Source organism: Pelecanus crispus, chromosome 4 (genome assembly GCF_030463565.1).
Source record: "Pelecanus crispus isolate bPelCri1 chromosome 4, bPelCri1.pri, whole genome shotgun sequence".
In the NCBI taxonomy this organism is placed as follows: domain Eukaryota; kingdom Metazoa; phylum Chordata; class Aves; order Pelecaniformes; family Pelecanidae; genus Pelecanus; species Pelecanus crispus.
In genome coordinates, this window is record NC_134646.1 from 73,484,480 (window position 1) to 73,508,762 (window position 24,283).

The window sequence follows — 24,283 nt, forward strand, 5'->3', positions numbered from 1 at the left end:
AGTTTATTAATAACTTTGTGGGATGAAAAACACTTTTGGACAAGGGTGGCAACTAACTGAAAATAAGAACAGGATCACCAGTCTACAAAACTGCCTTCAGGAAGAAAAATGATATGAAAGTAATTGCATAGGTTTCGCAGGTGGCCAACTACACCCTCAGCCAGGATGCCCTAAGGCATTTAAATGGGATAAACAGTGACATTTAGGCAACTGAACTGAGCCCAGATTCTTTACATTTTCCAGAATGTGGTTTTATTTTCTTCCAAAGCCATATCTATCTAATGTGTTCAAAGTAAACTTGCAAATATTGTAGGTTGCTACAAAATTGCTTTTCCAGCTGATACAAGTTACATATTTCTTCTTCACAGTTTTCCTGTCAAGGAGGACAGAAATAATTTCAAGGCTAGCTGAAAGCTGCTTCCAGGAGATTATTCAATAATTAAAAATCTTTCCATAAACCACCTCATTTTGGTGGAAAACATAAAAACTTTATCAAGACACAGAGCCACCTGAAAATTTAAAAAGCTTTCATTTACAGCAAAATCAGAATTTCTGTGATATAAACAAATTCCAATGAGACTTTCTTTCCTCCATGTGGTAGAAAGATTTCCTGGATTTTGGGGATACAGACCTGAGCTCCATTCATCAGTTACAGAATGTGATCCTCCATTAATCCACACCACCTGCTCACTTGCAGGGGAAGTTGCTCCACAAAATGTCCAGCATCACAGCTTCATTTTGTCTGTCCAAATCTAGTACTTGGGGCTAGAAGGCACAAAGGCCAAATACTGGAAACACTGCAGACTTCTCCAGCTGCAGAGCAGAAAAGGCAGAGGGGACTGAAGGGAAACACCTTTCATTAAGGCCACTTGAAAATCCATGCCTCAGAAAATGACCGGCTAGAGAGAGCAGGACAAGAGTCCTCCTAAAAAATGGAGGTGTCTATAATGCCCATGCAGAGCCCAGACTTTGGACTATCCTGTAGACAGATGGTCTTCCTTGCATAATATCTGCTCACTTTCAAGTTTATAGCTCCAGTGGCTCTAGGTGCTCTATACATGCTTCAGATCTATTGCCAGTAACAATAATGGGTGTCTCTGCATCCAAAACACTCCCTCCAAAGGAATATCCTTTTCTTCATTCCATTTACATACATACCATTAATTTGCAGTGCTGCTTTCCAAGCATTTTGTCCCCAACTTCTTGTTTAAGATGGTCTATTTCTGAGAGCGCCTGTGTCAAATGATTTCTGACTTCTTCATATCTTGCTTCAGCAAAGCCAAGTTCTGTGTACCATTTCTGAGCCTAACGGGAAGAATAAAAATGCAAAATTACTGAGTATAATTAGTCTAGCAGTGGTAGCATATCTCAATATCAGCTTACAACCATGGACTTGAGTCTGATCTCCACATCACAAGTTTTAAATTGTAAATTGATTAAAATAAGTGGAAATACAGAATACACTATAATCTTATTATAAGAAATGAGTAAGACTTTAAAATAAGTCCTACAGAAACATATCTAACTAGACCTATGCAGAAAAATAGATTAATTTTTAAATTGATTTCTAAATTTGAAGGTACCTTGAGTATTCTGAAGAAAGCTAAACAAAGCAGTGGTGAATGCACTCACAATTTCACAGTTTTCTTTGAAGGCCCTCAGAGCGAATGGAAAGTAAGATTTTATCAGCTAGGGGAAAAAAATCTTCCTGAGAAATATCAAAAATGAAAAATGTGAAGGAAAAAACCCCTTCCATATATTCACCTTTGTATTTCTTCGAGGATGCATTTTCTCCACTTATACACATCAACTGTAGTTTTGAAAAAAAACCCACAAAAAGCCACTCAGTAGATCAGCTGATTGCTTGACAGCAAACTCCTTCCCTCATGCGAGAGATCATTGCTTCTCCCTTCTGAAAGCAAAGGCTTCACATTCTTTTAAGTAAACTGAGGAAGGTGTTGTAACACAAAACTTCCTTGTAACACACAAAAAGATTAGAAGGGTCCAAGTTAGTCAGATTTTAAAAAATAAATAAAAATCAAATGATCTCTTCATGTTCAAATTACAAAGTCAGAAGTCCTTACCTAACCATCCTTCATTCATCCAAATCTACTGCTTCATTCCAGTTGCCTCACCTGGAATCTGGGAAGCCTTATAAAGCAGCCTTATAAAGACAACCATTTTGTACACCTACCATGTATAATCTTACTGCTCTTTTACATGCTTAACACATGTGTTACTGCCAGTGTTTTTTCCACAGGGCGTCTGAGCAATGCCTGTTAATGCATGAAACGGCCCCATAAATACACACTTGCCATAAAAGCAATACATTCAGCTTAGATAAGCATAGAGTGGAGATTGTTCAGTAAAAAATAGCAATGTGAAAGCTAATGCATTCGGAAAGGCACAACACTGAAAGCTTCCTTGGCTGGTATTAAAACTGCAGATTTACTTTACACAGGTACAGAACTAGCCCTCCAAACAAGTTTCCACATAGGTGGTGTTGGACTTTGTATTTACTACATAGATGTCAAGAGAAGGGGCAGTGTGCATGCTCTGCACCATCACTGGATGTAGTGAGACCCCTTGACAGTGTCACATTTTACACCATTTTGCTTCTCATTCAAAAACTACTTTGAATTCAGGTTTGCCGTAGTCCTCGGTGCTTCTACTGCCTTCTACTCCTCCTCATGCCTAATGAGGGGCAGAGAGCAGCCTGCCCAGAGATGGCCACAGCAGATAGTTTGTTCTGTGTGTCTTTATTAAGCACCCAGCTTCTGTCAAAGTGTGCTGGAGGAACGCAGCTTCACTTGAAGTTCTGGCCAACCACAAATGACTGTGCAATTCAGCACTTAACTGAAAGATCAAAGAGGTGCATTTTGGTTCGGCAGATCAGAGACTTCCCTGTTTTGTAAAAGTCTTAAATCCTGGCAGAAAGAAGAACAGCCATGTAGGAAAACAAGAAAGAAAACAAATTTGCTCCTCAGAATTACATCAGAGTAGGAGGTCACCTCTTTTTTTGATTTTTCTAATTCCTTTTGCTGTATTTTTAGTTCCTCTTTTGCCCTTTTGACTTGCTCTTTCATCACACTGTAGCTTTCCAACACGCTGCCCTGGATACAGAACAGAAAGATGTGACCCCTCTCACCCATACAAAATGGAACACAGGTTTTACAGAACAATATAAGGTATTACTAAAAACATTCACATAAAATCAACATATTAGAGATAAATCTTTCCCTGTTGACTATTCTCAACTGAAGTAATAATTCTGCTTTTACAAGAACATAGTAATCTCCATAGAAATTTACTGTGGTGTAAGATTCATGATTAGAGAGGAAAAACATGGATGAGAAATCCAGCATAAGTAAAGATCCTGTATTTAGGCATATGATTCATAAAAATCAAAACAGTAAAAAAAGTAGATTCTATCAGAACAAAAGTTAGTAAGTGAACATGTGCATACATTTCAATGACATGATTGTTTCACAACCGTGAATACTTCACTGTTACAACAGAAGTTTGTGGAAATCAATTTGCTCTACCAGAAGCTTTTACTCTTGCAAGACGATAAATAATTTTAAAAATGCCTGAACAATGCACTCTTTTAAGTATTATTTTGTCCTGATTTCAGCTGGGATAGAGTTAATTTTCTTCCTAGTAGCAGGCATAGTGCTGTGTTTTGGATTTAGGATGAGAATAATGTTGATAACACACTGATGTTTTAGTTGTTGCCAAGTACTGCTTATGCTAGTCAAGGACTTGTCAGCTTCCCATGCTCTGCCAGGTGCACAAGAAGCTGGGAGGGGGCACAGCCAGGACAGCTGACCCAAACTGGCCAAAGGGCTATTCCATACCATATGGCATCGTGCTCAGTATAGAAACTGGGGGGGGTTGGCCGGGGGGGGGCAGCGATCACTGCCCAGGGACTGGCTGGGCGTTGGTCAGCAGGTGGTGAGCAATTGCATCGCGCATCACTTGCTTTGTATATTATTATTACTATTATTATTATATTGTTATTATTATTACTACTACTACTATTACTATTTTACTTGATTTTATTTCAATTATTAAACTGTTCTTATCTCAACCCAGGAGTGTTTCTCACTCTTACTCTTCCAATTCTCTCCCCCATCCCATCAGGGTAGGGGCAGTGAGTGAGCTGCTGTGTGGTGCTTAGTTGCTGGCTGGGGTTAAACCATGACATATTTTTAACTTTGTGTCTTGCTGTACCACTTTAAAATTCTCTAATACAACATTCAGAAGAAAACTCTCTGGTATTTTGCCTTCTATTTCAAAGTTAACTTTAGCACCTCAGATCTCCAGCACATGGGAGGTTACAACATTTTCTATATTACAAAGTTAATTTAGCTTTGTCCTCCAAATGACATTTATATCTCCCCCTTTCTTTAGCAGATCCTGCTTGATAACATTCCTCATTGTTATTATTTACCTCTTTTCCAGGGAAACAGTTTGAGGGGTCTATAACCAGAACTCCTTCTTCTTCAGTCTGAGTTACACTACATGCTGTTTCAACTTTCTTTGGCTTAAGACCACGTTGTTGACTTTCTTCTTTTACTTTTACTATCTTTTCCTTTGTTCCTAAACTTTTATCTTTTCTCAGCTCTTCATAGGTGACACCCAAAGAAGACATTAATTCTTTCAATTTGCTGTTTTCTAAAATAAAGTTTGCATTTGCTTTCTGAAATTCATCAAGCTGTTCTGAAGTTTCTTTCTTGATTCTGTCTATTTCTCTTTTCAGTACACATTTCTCCTCCTGCAATTCAGAAATAGTTTGATAACAGCTGGTGTTGCACTCTTGAAGTTCTGAAACCAAGGTCCTGTATTTATCTTGTTCACACTTTACCTCTGCCAAACATCCCAATAAAGTTTCTTTTTCACTTTCTAAAAGAGATATTCTTTGCAAATTTTCCTCTCTCTCTTGTTTTAATTCATTATATTTTGCTCCATAGTTCTCCTTGTCTTGTAACAATTTAGCTATTTCTTTGAAGCATCTGCTTCTTTCTTCTTTCAGGTCAGAAAGCAGCTGGAAATATCTCATTTTTCTTCCATCCAGGGATAAAACACTCCTGGGAAGTTTATTTGATGTAATTGTCAATGAGCCTTTTTCAGAAATCCTATTTTTCTCTTCAACACATAAGAGGTTCTTAGAGAAGGTTTCAACAAAAATTGTTCCTGGGATCATGGTGTTTTCTTCTGATAAGTCATTATAACATCCACCAGCAACTTCTTTCTCATTAAGTAAGTTTTGGAATGAAACAGTGTTATCTTCATCTACTGGTAAAATGTATTGAAAATATGCATCCATCTCCTCTTCCAGTGCATACATCATCTGAGCATATCTCTCATTCCCCTGTTGTAATATACAGACTTTTTTTGAGTAATTTTCATTCTCTTGCATCAGTAGAAATATCCTCTGAGAACACACAGCCACCACTTTTCCCAGTGCATATATTTTCACATTATGTTCATTATCAGCTTCCAGTGGTGACAGATGGCAGAAACACTCATAAAAGTTGCTCCCTGGCAGGAACAGTTTGCTTAAGCACACAGCCCTCTCCTGCATAGGAGACAATGTGTTTAGCAGAAACCTCTCTTCCTCTGACCAAAAAAATTTCTGAGAGGATGCATATTGCATGTTTTCAGCAGCTAGTTTTTGACATGAGAAATTCTCATTTGGTTCACATAGTTTCAGGGTCTGGTCTTTCTTTTCTTTCAGGCCAATATTGCTGGAAGGGTTTGTTTGGTGAGTTGGTTTCTGAGGTTGCTTTCCTTTCTCCTCCAATTTGATCATGTCTTCTCCTTTATAGAACCTATTGACATCAGAGATGCAGATTTCTGAGAGGTTTCCTTGTTTCTCCATTAGTTCAGGACTCCCTTCAAAATGTTTCTTTAAGTCTTTAAAATCAACAGATAAATTTTGGACTTCCTGTGGGCTACCAAGGCTGTCTTTGGCTTCCATTCCTTGTTTCCCAGGCCAGATCAATTCAGTTTTAAATAAAACTTTTGAACTTTCCTCAGGAATACAGGTCACCTGTTGTGGTTGGGCTTTCTCATTCTGTATTTCTTCTCCTTTAGCTCTACCTCTAAAGACCTTTTTATGATACTTTCCATCATCAATAACTTTACTCAGATACTTATTTTCACTTACGCTTTTTGGCAGAATTCGCTTGTTTCCCCAATGATTTTCCACATTGCATTTTTCTAGAGACAGTATGAAAATTTCAGTCATAGTGCAAGGCATCTTTCCACGAAGAAGTGCTGAAGCTTTGTCAGAAAATTCTCCTTCTGCAACAAGGCAGAGGCCATCAGACCAAGGAGTAGTATTTACCTCACAGAAATCCAAACTCCTCACTTTCTTCACAGTGGTGACAGCTGATATGTAGTAGCTTTCAGGTTCTACCCAGGTAAGCTGGGGCTTCTTCCTCATCAAAGTTTCAACCACAGAAATGGGGAATGTGTTTGCTGGGATATTGATAGCTTGTTCTTTCAAGATATAAAAGTGTTCTTCATCTTCGATTTCCTTACTTGCTTCATTTTTAGTTAACTTCTCAAAGCAAGAGGAAAGCGGTCTTGCTGCACAATAACTCGGGGTACATCTGAACAAAGTGAAACTATCTGCTAGAGTACCTGCCGTCTTTTTTCCAAGAGTGACCTGGTAATAGCAAAAGAGAAATGTTTTAAACTGAAAAATATAAGCTAAGATATATCATTCTCTGTTGGTAATCATAATACATTTTTCACTTCATCCATAAAATACTTGATTACAGACAGATGAGAAAAAAACATTTCCATCTAAAATGTTTTCAAATTATTTAAAATTTGCAATGAGAGTAATGATAAAAATAAGGTATAAATAAGTCAATCATTTTCTTAGTGTACACCTGTATTCATCCTGAATAACATCTTTCGTAGCTATGATTTAAAGCTACTTTTATACTCATCTTTAAATACACGAACTCTTCATTTTATCTCAAAATTCACAGACTCACTGAACACAAAGATAGCAAGAATAGCAGTAACTTTTCTTCTCACCTGCTCAATCTCAGCTAGACCAGCAACTTCTGTAAAGGCACTGGAATTGTGTTCCAAAACTGGTAGACGTTCTTCTGGCAGCTCCTCCATCTGCTTTAGCCCATCACAGCTACGTCCTGCTGTTTCTGTTATGGTAAAGCACTCAAGAAGTGTAATGCCACTCCCAGATAGTTACATGAAAAACACACCCAAAAACATCTGACCAGATGTTTTGAAGAGACATGTATTTTAGTGAGAGTATGATCAAAAGTTCCTTCTCTACCAGAAGCATACATCATCAATGATGTAGACATAAGCATGACATTAAACAAGAAAACAAACTTCACAAGAAAACATAAATACTAAGCTCTAAAATAAGGCATATTCAGGGTCACCCCCAGTTCTCAAAGCCTTTAAAAATGGAAAATATATCTCATTACAATGGGTAGATGAAAACTTATGGGTTAAAATTATTCAGTGCAGGTCTGCATTTGCATACATGAAATTTGCTATAAAATTTCCATTAATTTATGTTGGAAGAATTTACCTGATACAGTTTGCCAAGACCAGAGCTTTCACGTTGTTTGGTCTAAAAAGCAAATCTGGCTGCTGCACAGCATTCCCAAACACTATACATCAACCAGGACATGGGAAGTATCCCCCAATTCCTCATCTCTGTAGTTTCCTGAAAGTGCTAGGATTTCTTGAGAAAGCTCATATCTAAATGCTAGTATCATACTGGCAAATAGTTATTGCTTCACCTTCCCAAGATACACTTTCCAGATTAGGAGGTTTTTAGAAAGTCTTCTACCTTTTAAGTCATGCACACCACATGAATGAAATCATCTTCACTTTTATTGCACAGAAATGAAAGCAAAAATTCCAGTTTGTTTTCATACCAGATTCTTTAGCATGTAGCTGCACAACTGGAGTTTGAGTAGCTCTGCTTCTGAGTGAATCCAAGACTGCTCCCCATTTCAGATTTTGAATGTCATCCTGGATTAGATCTCCATTCTTAATGGGAAAAGGAGGAGGAAAAGAAAAAAACAGATTATAAATATACAGTATTTGTGATATGAAAAACAAGCACATAAATTTCCTTTGCTATTTTACATTCAAAAGACCCATTATATCATTATAATTGCTATTATTTCATACAATTTTTTCATTCCAACATTTTCTAGTAAATGTTGTGGGTTTAAACTTGCCTCTAATGTTTCCTTCATTCTTTACAAAGAGTTAAGGAAAAAAAATCTGAGTAATAAGCATGTAATACGTCAGATCACAGATGGAACACTATCAGAACAGAGACTAAATGATATGCTCATGAACAAAGAGAAAAGAAAGTCCAGTCAAGTAGGGAATGAGACTAACAGTTCAGTGCCCAGCTACAAAGACAACTGTTCCTAGGTTGGAAGAACTCAAAGTAGAATAATCATTCCAAATAAAATTTTCTTTTCCATTGACAATTTAATTGTGATTTCATATTCTGTTCTTGACATTTATCTTGACTCCCTGATTGAATTTGGAAATTGTGACAATTTCTGGTACAAAGCAGATATCCTTATTGCTTGATGCACAGCAGGACACATTTCACATGCACCATGCTCATTTCTAGTGAACAGAAGACTCAGGTTTGATTTTCTCAACAAACACATAATCAAGGTGGTAGCCAAAACAGCTACAGCGCAGAAAATAAGCCAAAACAGTCACTTTTGTCTTCCTGCACTGCTCTGCATCAAATGCCAGCAGAAAACAAACTTGGTCCCTGTGGGTTGAGCTGCAGCTTTAAAATTACATACAGATGGGAAAGGCAATGACTTCAGTCTTCAGTCTATAGTGAGTCAGAAAAAAACACTTGATTTTCCACAGGATCACCAGTGAGAATAATTGTGATTTCAACCCAAGTCAGCTGCCACGTTGTAGTGCTCTATCTCTATGAGATCTTGACTGGGAGGCATGATTTAAGTGGAAACCACAACACTTCCTAGAGTTTTTCCTTCATTTTCTCAGTAATATTGAAGCTAATGTTAATTCCTTTAAACACATTCATTCCTTTCTTGCAAGTTTGCCTTTATTTCTTCCCAGATATCTTTTCTTTATTGATATGTAGGTTCTGTCAAAATAAAGTTACAGAAAATGGTGTAAAAGATACAATGCTTGGATGCCAGGAACATCACACTGTGAAATCAAGACCTCAGCTGTCACGTGAAAGCTGTAGAAAGGTGCATCACTTGGTGTTTCATACTTTTCCTTCACCAACACCTTCAATGGTCCCCTAACGTTCACATCTAGAAACTGTCTCATAAATCAAGACACAGCCACATGGAACCAGCTGCTTTTTTGTGCATTTCTCATTGAGGCATAGGCTGCAATTGGAATATTGCAAACAGGATCCTGATACCAATTTTGGAAATTCAAATTTCCGACAAGATTCATGTGACTACACCTCTCCTTGAGATGCACTTCACCTCTACAGTACCAGAAAAAACCACCTAATTGGATCCAATATTATTGCATGAAGATGCAATAACGACTAAGGCTAGTTTTCAAGAATAACTGATGTGCTTGGCATTTGAATGACCTGGTATTTACTGAGGAATCTCATACCATGTGTATTTCACAGGAGACTGATAAGCCTGTCTTCATGAACTACTTTTTTCCTGGCTGTGAAATAACCAAATGATCCCATTAGCTCTTTTACTGAAAAATTATATACAAGCAGCTTTCCCGAAAAGTAACAGCATGAAAATCTTTCTTGTATTGCACACAATTTTACTCATTTTTATAGCTGTTGATGGAATATGATGAGCTCAGATAGGGCTTTTCTTGTAACTATTTTGGCTTGAATACTACAAGATCAAGGTAATAAGATTAAGAAATTCTATTTTAATAGATGCTAGTAAACACAAGATGAGGGGAAAAAGCCCTCTTCAGTTTTAAAGTACAACACCAGAGGTCTCCCTCCTCCTTTTATCATAGATACTGAATTTTTTTCCCTGCTGTCTCAAGCCATTTTCTATTAGAAAAATCCAAGTGAATTAGTAGCAGTACCAGAAGAGGAGGAAAAGACAACCAGAAATGCAGCAGGCACAAACTTTGATGCTGCTGATGCTATTCACAGCATTTAATGAACACAACCTACTGTGCAGCTGACCAAAGTAAACCAGCTTAACACAATTTATGGCCTGTTCATTTATACCAAAGACTGGGTAATTGAAACTCAGTAACCTCCTATGACAACACAGATGTAAATTAATACTTAGAAAAGAAATGGTTAGAAAATTTTCTGTAGAGGAAAAAATAACCTTTTATTAGGGTACAGCATAGAATGAAAGAGATTTGGTCCTGTTCCTTGAAGACTTTTTGGATTAGTCTCAGGCAATTAGTCAGTTGATATATCTTGCTTTCACACCTTCAAATAATCAACTTTTTCTTTCTCCTTTTCTCAATTTTCTCAAACCAATAGTAATTCTCCACTACTTCTTCCCTGGCTCTGAAAGCCCTCACTCCTCCTGATTTTAGCTGGGCAGTCCCCTTGTACTGCACTTGGTTGTTGTACCTGTTTACAACTCAGTGCAAGTCCCTCTAGAAATATCTTAAAATATTTTCAAACCTTATTCTTCATTCCCAAGAAAAAGTGAACTCACTAGTTAAAGTAACTGTAGCAATGGTTCAGGCTAAGTATAAAAATAAGCAACAGAAGTCAGTCCTTCTGCCACCCTGGGGCAGCTACGGAGGCAGATGCAGTGAGGCACGGCTTCCAAGCTCTCCACAAAGGTCACCCATGTGCTGCCAGTTACTGCAGGTTCATCTCACCACTCTCTCTCACACGCAGACAACCTCCTGGAGCTCACTTCTTTGGGACTGTAGAGCCACTAACGGTACAAACTCACCACATCTGCAAAGGTGCATTTAACTACCAGGTTAAAAACTTTGCCTTTATTTCTTCTAGCTTTTACGAACAAAAGTAAAAGCCTTCTCCCAGTTCTGGAAGTACTCACAGTCTGACTGTCCTCCTATACGAAAGGGTTTTTTTTCATGCCCATTACCTCTCAGTTAACTGCAGTTAAAATCAGGAGAGTTCTTGGGATCTCAGGGCATAATCTGAATGGAGTAGCTGAGTGTGAGGCTTAGCTGATTTAACTTTATTTAACAAATCCTCAGAATAAAAATACCGTCCACCTCAGTGCACAAAGAATAAAACTTTGTTTGAGTCCTCTCTGTGAAAAGAATTTTTCTTTGTCAGCAAAATGAATTGGCAGAAGCTGAATGCCATATTACAGCATATGCAGAGCTTTCCCATGCAATGCTGGAGTGAAGTGCTTGTAGCAAACAAGCTCTGTTCAGTGTATTCAGGGCATATCACAATGCTATGGAGCTGCAAACCATTGAATATCTCAACTCACTCCCAGTCATTAATATTGTATCCATCTTCCCTTGTTTACCATTATCCAGAAAAATCCCATAGACAAGATTTATTGTCAGCTGTGCTTTTTTCTTCAGCATTTGGGCAAGAATAACATGCGAAAACTCACCCAACCATATGCGTACTCCTCCACTGAATGGCGTCCATGAGACAGAGGTCTCAGAATTTCTTCTGGGTTCTACTTCTAGTGCCAACTGAGACCTTGTGCCTTGGGCATGTCACTTAAAAACTTAAGGAAACAAGATTTGTGAAGTGCCCTTAGCGTGCATCTAATGAAAGCACTGATGCAATGAAGCTCCAACTACTGATTCCAGTGGGTGTGAATTAGACAGTATGAAGCACTAATGCATCAACAGAAATAAAGGCAAAATGCAGGAAGGAAAAAGCCTCACACTTGCATTTTGGTTGCACATCTAATGACAAGTGTAATCCAGGGTGATATAAAGAGAAAAGCTAATTATATTTTGCCTTATTTTTACTTACCAGGTCAACCCTGTTGTCTCCATTCTCCAGTCTTGTAAGTTGTGAGTCCTTTTCTTTCTTCTTTTTCAACTTCACCCTACCTTGATCTTTTAAAGCCCTATTTTCATCCAAAAGCTCTTCCATTTTTTCCTGTAGTTTGATTTCAGATAATTTCAGACTACAAACATGATGGCAAGATTCTTCCCATTTTCTTCTGAGAAAGTCTTCAGTGTCCTGAGAGCATTGGAGCTCAGTCAGTAGGTTTGCCTGTTCTCTCCTGTAGTCCTCCTCTTTTTCCCTTAAGAACTTCAGATTTTGCTGAAATGTCTCAAGGTGGCTTTTCATGTCATGCTCCACATTTTCGATGCAAGTTTTCAATTCCATTACTTCCACGTCAGAGTGTTTATAGCCCTGAGTCCCACTGAATGCTAATTCCAGCTTCTGCTGGAGATACTGCACCATTCCCTCTTCTAACTTGGATGTCAAAAGAGCAATATGGGCACTAAGATCTACGACTTGTTTTTCCAGCCTAGATACCTCACCCCGAAGGTAACATTCCCTTTCTCTCAGCAGTGCTGTCTGTTGTCTTTGCCTTTGTTTGTAGCGCTCAAAATACCCTGACTGTCTTTTTATTTCATCTTCTTTTGCCCTCAGCTGCTCCTGAAGCCAATGTAATTTTTCCTTTTGCTTCTTCTCTGACTTTTCTTGGTCTTCAACCTACAATTTCAGTGAGTTGTATGGTTAACATCTTAATAGTAAATCTCTTCTTCCCTTATAATTTTTCTTAATTTTGCAATAATTCTGCCCTTGTCTTCTGAAAACTCAGGAATGACATAACTAAAAATTTTTTAAAGCCAGTAAAATCCTGCATTTAGAGCAAAACTGACTTATTGTTTTGTCATTTCAGCCATCACTGACACATCTCAGTAGGAAATAAACAAACAAAACACAAACTCACCAACATTTACTACTACATAAAATACAGGAAGTTTTTAAACACTTCCTTTTGCATGTTTTATAGTACACATTAAATCAAAAGAAACCTTTGAACTGGAATTCATACAACCAGCTCTGAACTATATAGTAACATATCGTTAACACTGACCGTAGTGTAGCACTGAGATGTTACAGGCAGAGAAGCTGTGGTTCCATTACAGAAAACATAAAATGCACTTTTCAGAGACCAAGCATTTGCCCTTTGCCCTTCACCATACCTGTCATCTGTCAGCTCCTTTTATGAACCCCCTGGAAAAGGAGAAAGGAACAAGATGCCTTTTGAATCAGTTTGAGAAAGACTTTGGTATTTTCATTTGCACCAAAGTGTGTTTGAACACAGAGACATACAGAGGTGAAAGATGTCAATGAAAGACAGAGGAGGCTTTATTCACATGCTGCCCTTGTTTTGAGCAGAGTAAGAGCCACCAATATCACAGTGCCACTGTGGCAACTTTGAAGCAAGACTGAAGGCACAGAGACATTACTGTATTTCTTCAAGGACTTCCTCAGGTCAGTCTTTTTGATCTCCAGCATTTTCCTGCCCAAGGGGTTCACCAGCAAGGTCAGGACACGAGGGACAATAGGTTGAAATATTATGCAAAGTCAGGTAGGTGTGGGATAATAGTTTGGTTAACTGTTGATGGGAATATATGTATGTCTAAGCTTCCTGAGTCTTGAAAAATACATTTCACTTTTAAATAAAAAAGCAAAGACTACTGTTGATACTCATGAGTCGTACTGCGTGGTACTAGTGTCCTGTCAGATTATTCAACTTCGACTTAAAATGCTGAGACAATGAAAGTGTATCTTATGATAAACAGAATCAAAACACTGTTTCACTGTAGACCATCCCTGAATAACTTTCATTCCTTCAATATTTTCATGGATCCATCCAATGAGCTGTGCAAACAGGGTAAAAATGCCCATTATATGTGTTATCAGCCAACAGCTGACCTTTCTGATACCAAACGTTTACGTGAAGAAGTACTAGCACTCAGGCGAACTGAAGGCTTTCCACTGCTGAGCTGACAATTTTACAACAGACATGCGGAGAAGGAGTTGCAAGGGCATGAAATCGGCAGTGGGACATTCTTGGCAATGAGGGAGCAGGTCAGCTTGCTCCAGTGAAGGGCACTCTGCAGAGGGGGGCTTGCACTGGCAGGGCTCTGCAGAGTGGTGGCCCACATGACGGTGCATCACAGGAAAGAAGGCAAGACCCAAACCAGTCTGGGAAAGCTGGAAGAGGACGCAAAGCTAAGGAGGAAGCTTAAAGTGGATGCAACAGCAGGTGGGGCCCAGCTTGAAAATGCATGAGCAATATAAAAGTCAGATGACAGGCTGAGCAGCTGTATTTTATACAGAAAACAGGCTGTGTTAGCTGTGTTGTGGTGCTGTATCGCATACGGTAGGGAATCAAAAGAATGCTTTCTTACGGGGCTAGAAAGACAAAGTCTGACCTAGGGAGAAAGACTATGCTGAGTGGGTTCTGGGGAGAAAGAAGTAAGTGTATATCTCAAAGATCAAGGGCTTGAATGAGAGGAATAATGGCAGTGCTGTCACAAACATTAGAGAAATAGAAAGTGGGGCAAAAAAGACCAAAAAGTTCTTCTGATTCCTCTGGTTGCAGAAAAAGAGAAAGGCTGAGATGATTTATTGCTTAAAAACAGAGAGGTCACTGGAGATGACTGACTTGTAAATTATTACCACAAAGAGAAGCTAAACTAGGTCATTTGAAACAATATCCTCCTCACCAAGTTGATCAGGTCCTCCCGAATGTCTCGCAGTTTCCCTCTAACACGCACATTTGCATTTTCAACCTGGTGCAGCTTCACATTTAGTTGATCAATCATCACAAGAAGTGTTTTGTGTGACAGCTCCAGCTCTTTCATCCTATGATAGTGAGAATGAAGATCTTTGCTAAGTAGATACCACACAGTACAGTTCCAAATGGATAAGCAGTCATCAGCAATGCATAAATTTACCTTTATTTTCCATTTTTCTCCCAACAATAAAATAGTAACAAATTGTTGTATTATCCCTAGTAATAAACAACTCTGAACAAGTCTACTGGGGTTTGCACATTATGCTGGAGACTGTCAAAACTGCTAAAGACAACATCTACGTTCATTCACTCTCTGCTGGTTTAATATGAAAACCATAAGCAACCACATTTACAAGATTAATGTTCCCTGAAGCTTGGCACACTATATGACATGACAACTTACCATAAAGGCAAACCAAGTGGTGTCACTTTGGTTTCTACATGTATCTGATCATAGGATTTTGCTAGGTTCATGGTTAGCAAATTCAACTTTTAAGATGATGGTAAATGCTTCCTATCAAAATTAAGATTACAGGTAACCTACGAGTAACTATGTTTTTTATTGACTGAAGGGAAAACATCTTACTTGTAACATACCTCACAGTGGGTACTGAAACCTATAATGCATAACTGTATTGAGTTTGTCCACAAAGCTGGATTTTGACAAAACAGAGGTTCACTTTGCTTGTTGCTATTAACATGGTAGTGTAAGATGGTGTGGTGTGATGTGATGGGGTTCCTCTACACAGGACGGTACCTAAGATAATCTTATGAGAGCAAGCTTCATGTTTTCCTTAAGGTTTTCCTTCCCTTTTCAGCCTACACATCAACATTTTCTCAATGCCTTAAACAGTTGTGAATTCCAAGTGTCCTTTTCTTGTCAAGGGAAATTTTTTTCTAGTCTCTCATCTCCTGTGGCAGGTACTAAAGCCTCCTCTTTTCTCATCTCAGAGATGCACACATTACCGTCTGTGCCCCTCAGGACTGTGCTGTACCATATCTTCTTCCTTGAATTTCTTCATTCAACCTTCAACAGTCTTCCACTTGGCTCCCCTGCTCATTTCTATCTTCTAGCTTTGTCTTACTGCCCCTACCTGCCAAAATTTCCTGCTACCTCCACCCCAGCATGACAACACTACCTTCATTCAAAAATCTCACATAAAAACGTATTTCTGAAGCAAGAGGATTAAGATGGAAAACACATCATTAAATAAGTATCTCTTCATGCATCAAAGTGAACCTGATGAGGTCCTCCCCATCACAGGCACTGCATAATCTAACACTGGGATCAAAGGAAACTGGGCCACATGAGCCCAAAACTCTGTCCTGGCTGGTTACAGCTATTGACTCTGCTTCTCTGTTTTTTCCAATAGTTCTGCCTTCCACATCATTCCTCATCTCATCTGTCTGTGCTTCAGCCACAAGAACTTCAGGCACAGGATTGCTTTTCTTTCTACTGGCTAGCTAAAATCCCTCAAAATGGGCTTCCTATATCCCAGACAACTGGAACATGTTGCTCACAGAGGTAGTGGAGGCCCCATCCCTAGAAACATTCAAGATCAGGTTGGACGGGGCTCTGAGCAACCTGATCTAGTTGAAGATGTCCCTGCTTACTGCAGGGGGGTTGGGTTGGATGATGTCTAAAGGTCTCTTCTGACCCAAAGCATTCTATGATTCTATAATTTGCTCTCCTTGATCTGTTCTCTCATACTTTCTTTGTTTTGCTTTTAAGCAGACTTCTTTCCATCTTCCCCTCCCTGAAATCTTTATTAAAATAGGCCTATTCCTACAAAAGCTTCTATTTCAAAAAAAGTTTCATCATTATTTTGACAAAAAGCCTATTATTAAAACATTTCTGGCCAAATCCCTTGCTGAATCAAGCAATTAAGAAATTATACAAAAAAATATTTTTAATGCCATTTATATTTTCTATCCTTTTAACTATTTGGCTTTGTTTAGAACAGTGCATTTGCTGACTATCAAAAAGTTGATCTTATTGTTCTAATCAACTACGTAATTAATGCTTAATGGCACCTTTAGTTACTGTAATGATTAGCATTAACATACTAAACTAGATGAAGCTTTCTGAAACAAGGAACTTTTTTTTGCAACTCAAAATTCCAAATTAACTCTTAACTTAAAAGGAAAGGGATATATATTACAAGCAGAATTTACACCTTGTGAATATTTAAGAATAAACATCCTGAGAAAGATGTCTGGTTATTTGCTACAAGATTTTAGATCATGCTGTAAGTCTGATTTAAATAACAAAAACAAAAAATTGAATATTGCATTTCTATTCTGACCGCTACACAAAACACTTAGCATTGCATCTTATCAGGCACCCTGAAAAGTCTTTCTTCTTGCTAGTTTTGCATGTATCATTTGACAGCCAGTACATGGGGCAAAGGGAAGAGTACATTTGTCACATCACATTAATTTTGAATGCAAAAAACACTTTTATTTACCTATTTCTTAGGACAGAATCTGACTTCATGTAGTCCTCTAGAACATCTTTCAGTTTTTGCTCCGACTTTTCTAGCTCTTTTATTCTGAGGTTCAAATTCTCTTCTCCAGCACTGTTTACTTCTTCATCAGGTATGCTTGCATCTTCTAATTCCTGAAAAATCCAGGAAGTATCAATTTTAACATTGAAATTCAGGATGTCAAATCCTTCATTACTGGGCATTTTAATACAGTAATAAAATTCTTGTTCTCTCCCAGGTGAAGGATCCATGATGTAAAAACACCAAATTATTAGGTTCTCAATGTACTGCAGTCTAAGCATGTAATAAGAGTCTAAGCCTCTGATGATCAAATGAACAGTCCTTCTTGATTCTGAACTCATTTATTATTTATGAGAAAGTCTCATTTCATTAGCCACAAAGTAATTCAGCATGTATGAAAGGATCTGCAGTTCACAACACGAGATCCCCATAAAAGATTCAATTAGACTAATTCATGAAGGAATTAGTCACTGAAGTTTTGAAAAGAGGATAATTTTCTACTAAATAGATGAGTTCAGAAAATTGAGTATGTTTATCACAAAAAAAATCATACTTATTTGGATAAATGTATGGTATTTTTATTGTTTAAAGACATAAGATTTAAAAAGGATATTTCCTATTCAAAAGGCAATCTATTACTATTTCAGAGAAACATTCAGTATATTTAACTGGTATTTTGGAATTCTGCATTCAGTATTTTACTTAAAAGTCTACTTCACCTCTGACAGGCTATGAAACCATGCCTAAAAAGAATTTTTAAATTTGGGCTTGGGAAGGCAAGCTAAGTTTGGTTCTTTTCCTTTGCCTCTTTTAGCAATAGCTCTAAAAGTTCTTCAGCCTGCAGTTCACCTTCATTTATAGAAACTCTCTTCATTAAGTATAGTCCTATAACTGGCATCTGTGAAATGCCTTTGCTTTTGCTACATTTGTATTGATTTGGAATTGGATCTATAATTGGAATTCAACCACTGAGTTTGGACCTATTCTCCAGGAAATAATGTAATTACTTTTTCTCTTCTCTTTTTTTTGGTAAACAATGCTGAATCTTCAGGGCAAAGAAGAAGAAGAAAAAGTAACATTTATTTTTGCCGCTGAAGAGTAGAAAATAGCACAAAATCAGTGCAAAAAGAATAAAGAAACAGTTCTTTTCTTATTGTCCCATGTTTTGATATATGCTATTCACACACATGGTGAATTACATAAAATTTTATTATTTTGGCCCATTGTATCACTCACTGGCCTTATGTCAGCCACACAAGACATAGAGATGAAAAGATTCAGCCACTCCTCAGTCCCTTGAGAAGCCATGATACTTAAAAGCTACAAGTATGGAAAGACAAAGTATAAATCAAACCACTTTGTGATCTTCTCTAGACTTACCAAGTCCAGTCCCTTCTCAGAAACCATGCATTCCTGAGACCTGTCAACGTAATCGTGGCTCTCTCCTGGCCTGTATAATTTGCCAAATGGAACAGTATCTTTGATTTTTAGCTCCTTGAGACACTAATATTTTCTCTTTATTTACTATTTGAAAAGTGAATAGGCATCCTGCTCCTTAACAATGGGCATCTCTGAACACCACTGCAAAAGGAATATATAGTAATAATGGACAATGTTACTCTGCTTATTAACAGTTTACAGTGGAAGTCAAGTTAATGTAATTTTCATCTCTGCCCCAGCCTAGTATCCAACTCACAAGGTGTAAAAATAATAATTCTTTGTAGTATATCTTGCAGAAAGTAGCCAACAGATAAAAATGGAGAGGATGGATCAGGCAGGAAATAAATTGACACTTAAAATCATTACACTGATTTCTACTCATGATGCCTACAGGAGGCATCATGCTTGCAGGCTCTCGTCCTGCTGGGGACCTTCAACCACCCTGATATCTGCTGGAAAAGTAGCACAGTGAGCTGTAGAAAATCCAGGAGACTCCTGGAATACATTGAGGATAACTTCTTAAGCCAGGTAATAGACAGCCTTACCAGAGGGGATGCGATACTGGACCTCTTGGTCACCAATGCAAGTTAGCTAATTGGTGACGTCAAGATTGGAGGCAGCCTGGGATGCAGTGGTCATGCACTGGTGGAGTTCACAGTCCTGAGAGATATGGGTCAGGTGAAGGATAAAGTCTGAATTTTAGGAAAATTAACTTCCAGTTCTTCAAGGATTTAGTCAATATGACCCCCTGGGAAACTGCCCTCAGGGACAAGGGAGCAGAATAGAGCTGGCAGATCTTTAAGGATGCTTTCCATAGAGCGCAAGAGCTCTCGATCTCCAGGTGTAAGAAATCAGGAAAGGAAAGCAAGAGATCGGCATGGGTGAGCCGAGGCCTGCTGGTCAAACTAAAGGGCAAGAAGGAAATGCACAGGCAGTGGAAGCAGGGAAAGGTATCCTCAGAAGAGTACAGGGACGTGGCCTGGTTGTGTAGGGATGGGGTCAGGAAGTCCAAGGCACAGCTGGAGCTGAACTTGACAAGGGATGCAAATAATGAGAAGGGCTTCTACAGGTAGGGGAAATCGACCGGCCTGGCTGAATAGGGAGCTTTTGCGGGGTCTCAGGGAAAAAAGGAGAGTCTACCGCCTTTGGCAGAAGGGGCGGGCAGCTCAGGAGGAGTACAGGGATCTTGTTAGGTCCTGCAGGGAGGAAATTAGAAAGGCAAAAGCCCAGCTAGAACTCAATCTGGCCAGTGCGGTAAAAGACAATAAAAAATGCTTTTATAAGTACATCAGCAATAAAAGGAGAGCCAAGGAGGATCTCCATTCTTTGCTGGATGTGGGGGGGAACATTGTCACCGAGGACAAGGAAAAGGCTGAAGTACTTAACGCCTTCTTTGCCTCTGTGTTCAACAGCCAGACCGGTCATCCCCAGGGTACTCAGGCCCTTGAGCAAGAGGATAGGGATAGGGACCAGAATGGAGCCCTCATAGTCCAGGAGGAAGCAGTTAATGACCTGCTATGCCACCTGGACGCTCACAAGTCTATGGGGCCGGATGGGATCCACCCGAGAGTACTGAGGGAGCTGGCAGAGGAGCTTGCCAAGCCACTTTCCATCATCTATCAACAGTCCTGGTTAACAGGGGAGGTCCCTGATGACTGGAGGCTTGCCAATGTGACGCCCATCTACAAGAAGGGCCGGAAGGAGGACCCGGGGAACTACAGGCCTGTCAGCCTGACCTCGGTGCCGGGGAAGATTATGGAGAGGTTCATCTTGAGCGAACTCCACAGGCAAGTACAGGTCAACCAGGGGATCAGGCCCAGCCAGCATGGGTTCACAAAAGGCAGGTCCTGCTTGACCAACCTGATCTCCTTCTATGACCTGGTGACCCGCCTGGTAGATGATGGAAGGGCTGTGGATGTCATCTACCTCGACTTTAGCAAAGCTTTTGACACCGTCTCGCATAATATCCTCCTCGAGAAGCTGGCAGCTCACGGCTTAGACAGGCATACTCTTCGCTGGGTAAAGAACTGGTTGGGTGGCCGAGCCCAGAGAGTAGTGATAAATGGTGTTAAGTCCAGTTGGCGGCCAGTCACGAGCGGTGTTCCCCAGGGCTCTGTTTTAGGGCCAGTCTTGTTCAATATCTTTATCAATGATCTGGATGAGGGGATCGAGTGCACCCTCAGTAAGTTTGCAGACGACACCAAATTGGGTGGGAGTGTCGATCTGCTGGAGGGTAGGATGGCCCTGCAGAGGGACCTGGACAGACTGGATCGATGGGCCGTGGCCAACTGTATGAGGTTCAACAAGGCCAAGTGCCGGGTCCTGCACTTCGGTCACAACAACCCCATGCAACGCTACAGGCTTGGGGAGGAGTGGCTGGAAAGCTGCCTGGCCGAAAAGGACCTGGGGGTGTTAGTAGATAGCCGGCTGAACATGAGCCAGCAGTGTGCCCAGGTGGCCAAGAAGGCCAACAGCATCCTGGCTTGTATCAGGAATGCTGTGGCCAGCAGGAGCAGGGAGGTGATTGTCCCCCTGTACTCGGCGCTGGTGAGGCCGCACCTGGAATACTGTGTCCAGTTTTGGGCCCCTCACTACAAGAAAGACATTGAGGTGCTGGAGCGTGTTCAGAGGCGGGCAACGAAGCTGGTGAAGGGTCTGGAGCACAGGCCTTATGAGGAGCGGCTGAGGGAACTGGGGTTGTTTAGCCTGGAAAAGAGGAGGCTGAGGGGAGACCTTATCGCTCTCTACAACTACCTGAAAGGAGGTTGTAGTGAGGTGGGTGTTGGTCTCTTCTCCCAAGTAGCTAGCGATAGGACAAGAGGAAATGGGCTTAAGCTGCGCCAGGGGAGGTTTAGACTGGAAATTAGGAAAAATTTCTTTACGGAAAGGGTGGTCAGGCATTGGAACAGGCTGCCCAGAGAGGTGGTGGAGTCCCCATCCCTGGAGGCGTTTAAAAAACGGGTAGATGTGGCACTTCGGGATATGGTTTAGTCTGGTCTACCCTTGATTAGTCTAGAGTGGGCTTGGTAGTGTAGGTTAATGGTTGGACTGGATGATCTTAAAGGTCTTTTCCAACCTAGATGATTCTATGATTCTATGATTCTATGATTCTAGGTACGTAAGCCAGAAAAGGAAGGTCAAAGAAAGCATATCCCCTCAATGAGCAAGACTGGCAAACTGGTAAGAATGGACAAGGAGAAGGCTGAGGCACTCAACAAGTTTTTTGCCTCAGTCTTCACTGGCAACGTCTCTTCCCACACCTCTTGGGTGGATGGACCACAAGACAGTGACTGGGGGAGCCAGTTTCTTTGAGAAAACTGTCACATGTGAATTACAATGTAACAAAACACATTAAAAAAATACGAAAACTAAACTGCTCATACCTTTTCTGCTTTGTAACAAGATCATCTCCTGTCTCTGCGGTGCGCTTACTGTTGCAGCCACATGTTGTGACCATCCCGTGTTTGTGCTTATAGTTTCATTTCCAAAACAGTGATGAGCAAAACTATGTCTATGAGAAGAAAGAGTGTTTCTTTGCCAAGTGAATCACACTTTCAAATTTCTGTTCCTTCATCAGCACCTGGTTTGGTTATCCCAAGCTCTGTTTATCTCCAGTTATGGTCCTTCACTTCCGAGTAATGCCAAAACTCTTCCTTTTTGCAGTGAAGACCTCATTTTTCCACATTCTGTCATCACACCACTAAAAGCTTTAACTAAAACATGAAAAATCTGTATTTGAAAACATGTTCTCTAAATGCTTACTCCTTTGAACATTGTGAGCAATGCATTCTTTTGGGGATCGAGTTTCCAAACTTCTGCGTGATCTTTGTTTCCAATTTAAATTGTGCTTTATATGAGGAAACAGGGTTATTCAGACCCTCACATGAGCCACAGTTTGCTGCATCTGACTGAATTAATCTTGTGGAGTTCCTCAGCTCCTTCAGCAGGTAAATGATCTTGTCTGGTGATTCTTTGTGAAGAGTACATCTCTGGTCTTACTTCAGAGCCTAAAAATTATCTGAGTAAACTGGCTTCTTTTGAGGCTGATTCCTGCACCTCCAACAGTGAGATATTCAGTTGCTATGACAAATCTTTTCCTCAGCTTTTTTTGTGCTGCCTTGATTGTTCTTTGCCTTATGTTATTTTTTTCAATCATAATTTCCACTTTATCTGATGTTTTATCGTAACCACCTTATTCCACTCTACATTCATGTTGGAGTTCAGTATGTCCATGGGAGCAGACTCGTTTCTCTGTAGCTCTTTATGTAGCCCTTTTAACGTAAAGATGATTTTCAAGAAAATGTGAGGGAGGAGAAAGTTATCTTTTAATGTTGTGCTCTTAATATTTTCAGCTTGCCTCAACATTCCAGAAATAATTAAAATTATCTATTTCTTCATATTGCCTTTCCAGCTCTGAAACAATGATTTGTTTTTCCCTCTTGGAAAGAAAAGCCTAACCTTTTTTAATTTTCTAACCATTCTCCATTTTAAACAACTCTTTGCAACTTCATTTTTTCAGTCTGTGCTTTGCCCAGAATTTTTCTTGCAGTTCAGGTGGTCAATGTCCTTGACTGTTTATCTACCTCTGCTGGTTGAGGTTGTGCCATTTTTGCTTTCTGGTAGCTAATGTCAACTTTTTTTTTATTTCGTCTGGGAGGATGGCATGATTTCCAAATATGTATTTCCAACTATTTCTCTGCTTTTCACATTCATCTACACACCTATTTCTTGAAGCCCCTCTTCCTTCTTGAAGAGATAACGGAGCACAGCGCATCATGCATTCTCTTCTCCCGACCTCTCAGGCCACCTCAGGATCTTCCATTCTCCCAGTGCTATCTTTACAAGTTATTGCCTTAATTTTCAAGAGACATTCAAAAAATAATTTCTCCCATGCAGTTCTTACCCACTTCAAGGTTTTCTTAGTTCAATCTACCATCTTGCCTTTCTCCAAAACCCATCTCTTCTCCACCTGTGGATTTCCAACTTATTAATTTAATATGAATTTTACCACTGTGTGTAAATCTCTATTTGTTTCCAACTTTGAACAGTTTTTTTTTTCCTGTCAGCTATTTACTAGAGAGAACTTATTGTCAAACACTTAGCTTTTTTCTATAGATATTAAAAAGGAGATTCTGTGTTTCCTGGGTGAAATGCAAACCACGTTCATTGAAAGCATGCACTATGGAGACAAAGATCTCAGTACTGTAAGAAAACCATTTGGTAGATAACAGTTCATATAGCAGCCAGTAATTGCACTTGTATTTTTTCCGGTGTTTGATTGGTGTGAGAGTGTAAATTCTGTTTAGATTTTTTTTTCAGTGTTTATGATGTGCTGGTCCTTATTTGATTATCAAATCATTCCAGCTTGAAGCTCTATCTTTAAAAAAAATCTCTAATTTTAAATTCAAATATTTTGCAGCTTCAAGTATTATGCAAACTGTTTTATGAAAAAAAATGCACCAATTTAAAGCTGCTCAATAAATATTTTCTATATTTTTGCACATGGACTCAGCTGTTCACTCCATAGGTTCTTTTAATAGCCTGTATGCAAAACAAAAACAAAAACAGAAAACAAAAACAACAACAACAACA

At 39.4% G+C, this 24,283-nt stretch overlaps 1 protein-coding gene across 11 annotated transcripts in view; it reads right to left on the minus strand.

Moving 5' to 3' along the window:
* JAKMIP1 (janus kinase and microtubule interacting protein 1) overlaps window positions 1–24,283 on the minus strand; it is a 149,975-nt gene that overhangs the window by 17,738 nt on the left and 107,954 nt on the right. For 5 of the 11 annotated variants that reach the window (XM_075709474.1, XM_075709473.1, XM_075709471.1 and 2 more), the window contains 2 exons: window positions 22,075–24,232; window positions 17,250–17,364 (listed from right to left, as the gene is read on the minus strand). In XM_075709474.1, the coding sequence (XP_075565589.1) occupies window positions 24,200–24,232 (33 nt within the window). In that variant the 3' untranslated portion in view covers window positions 17,250–17,364; window positions 22,075–24,199. The other 6 variants (XM_075709466.1, XM_075709465.1, XM_075709464.1 and 3 more) reach the window with 4 other exon arrangements.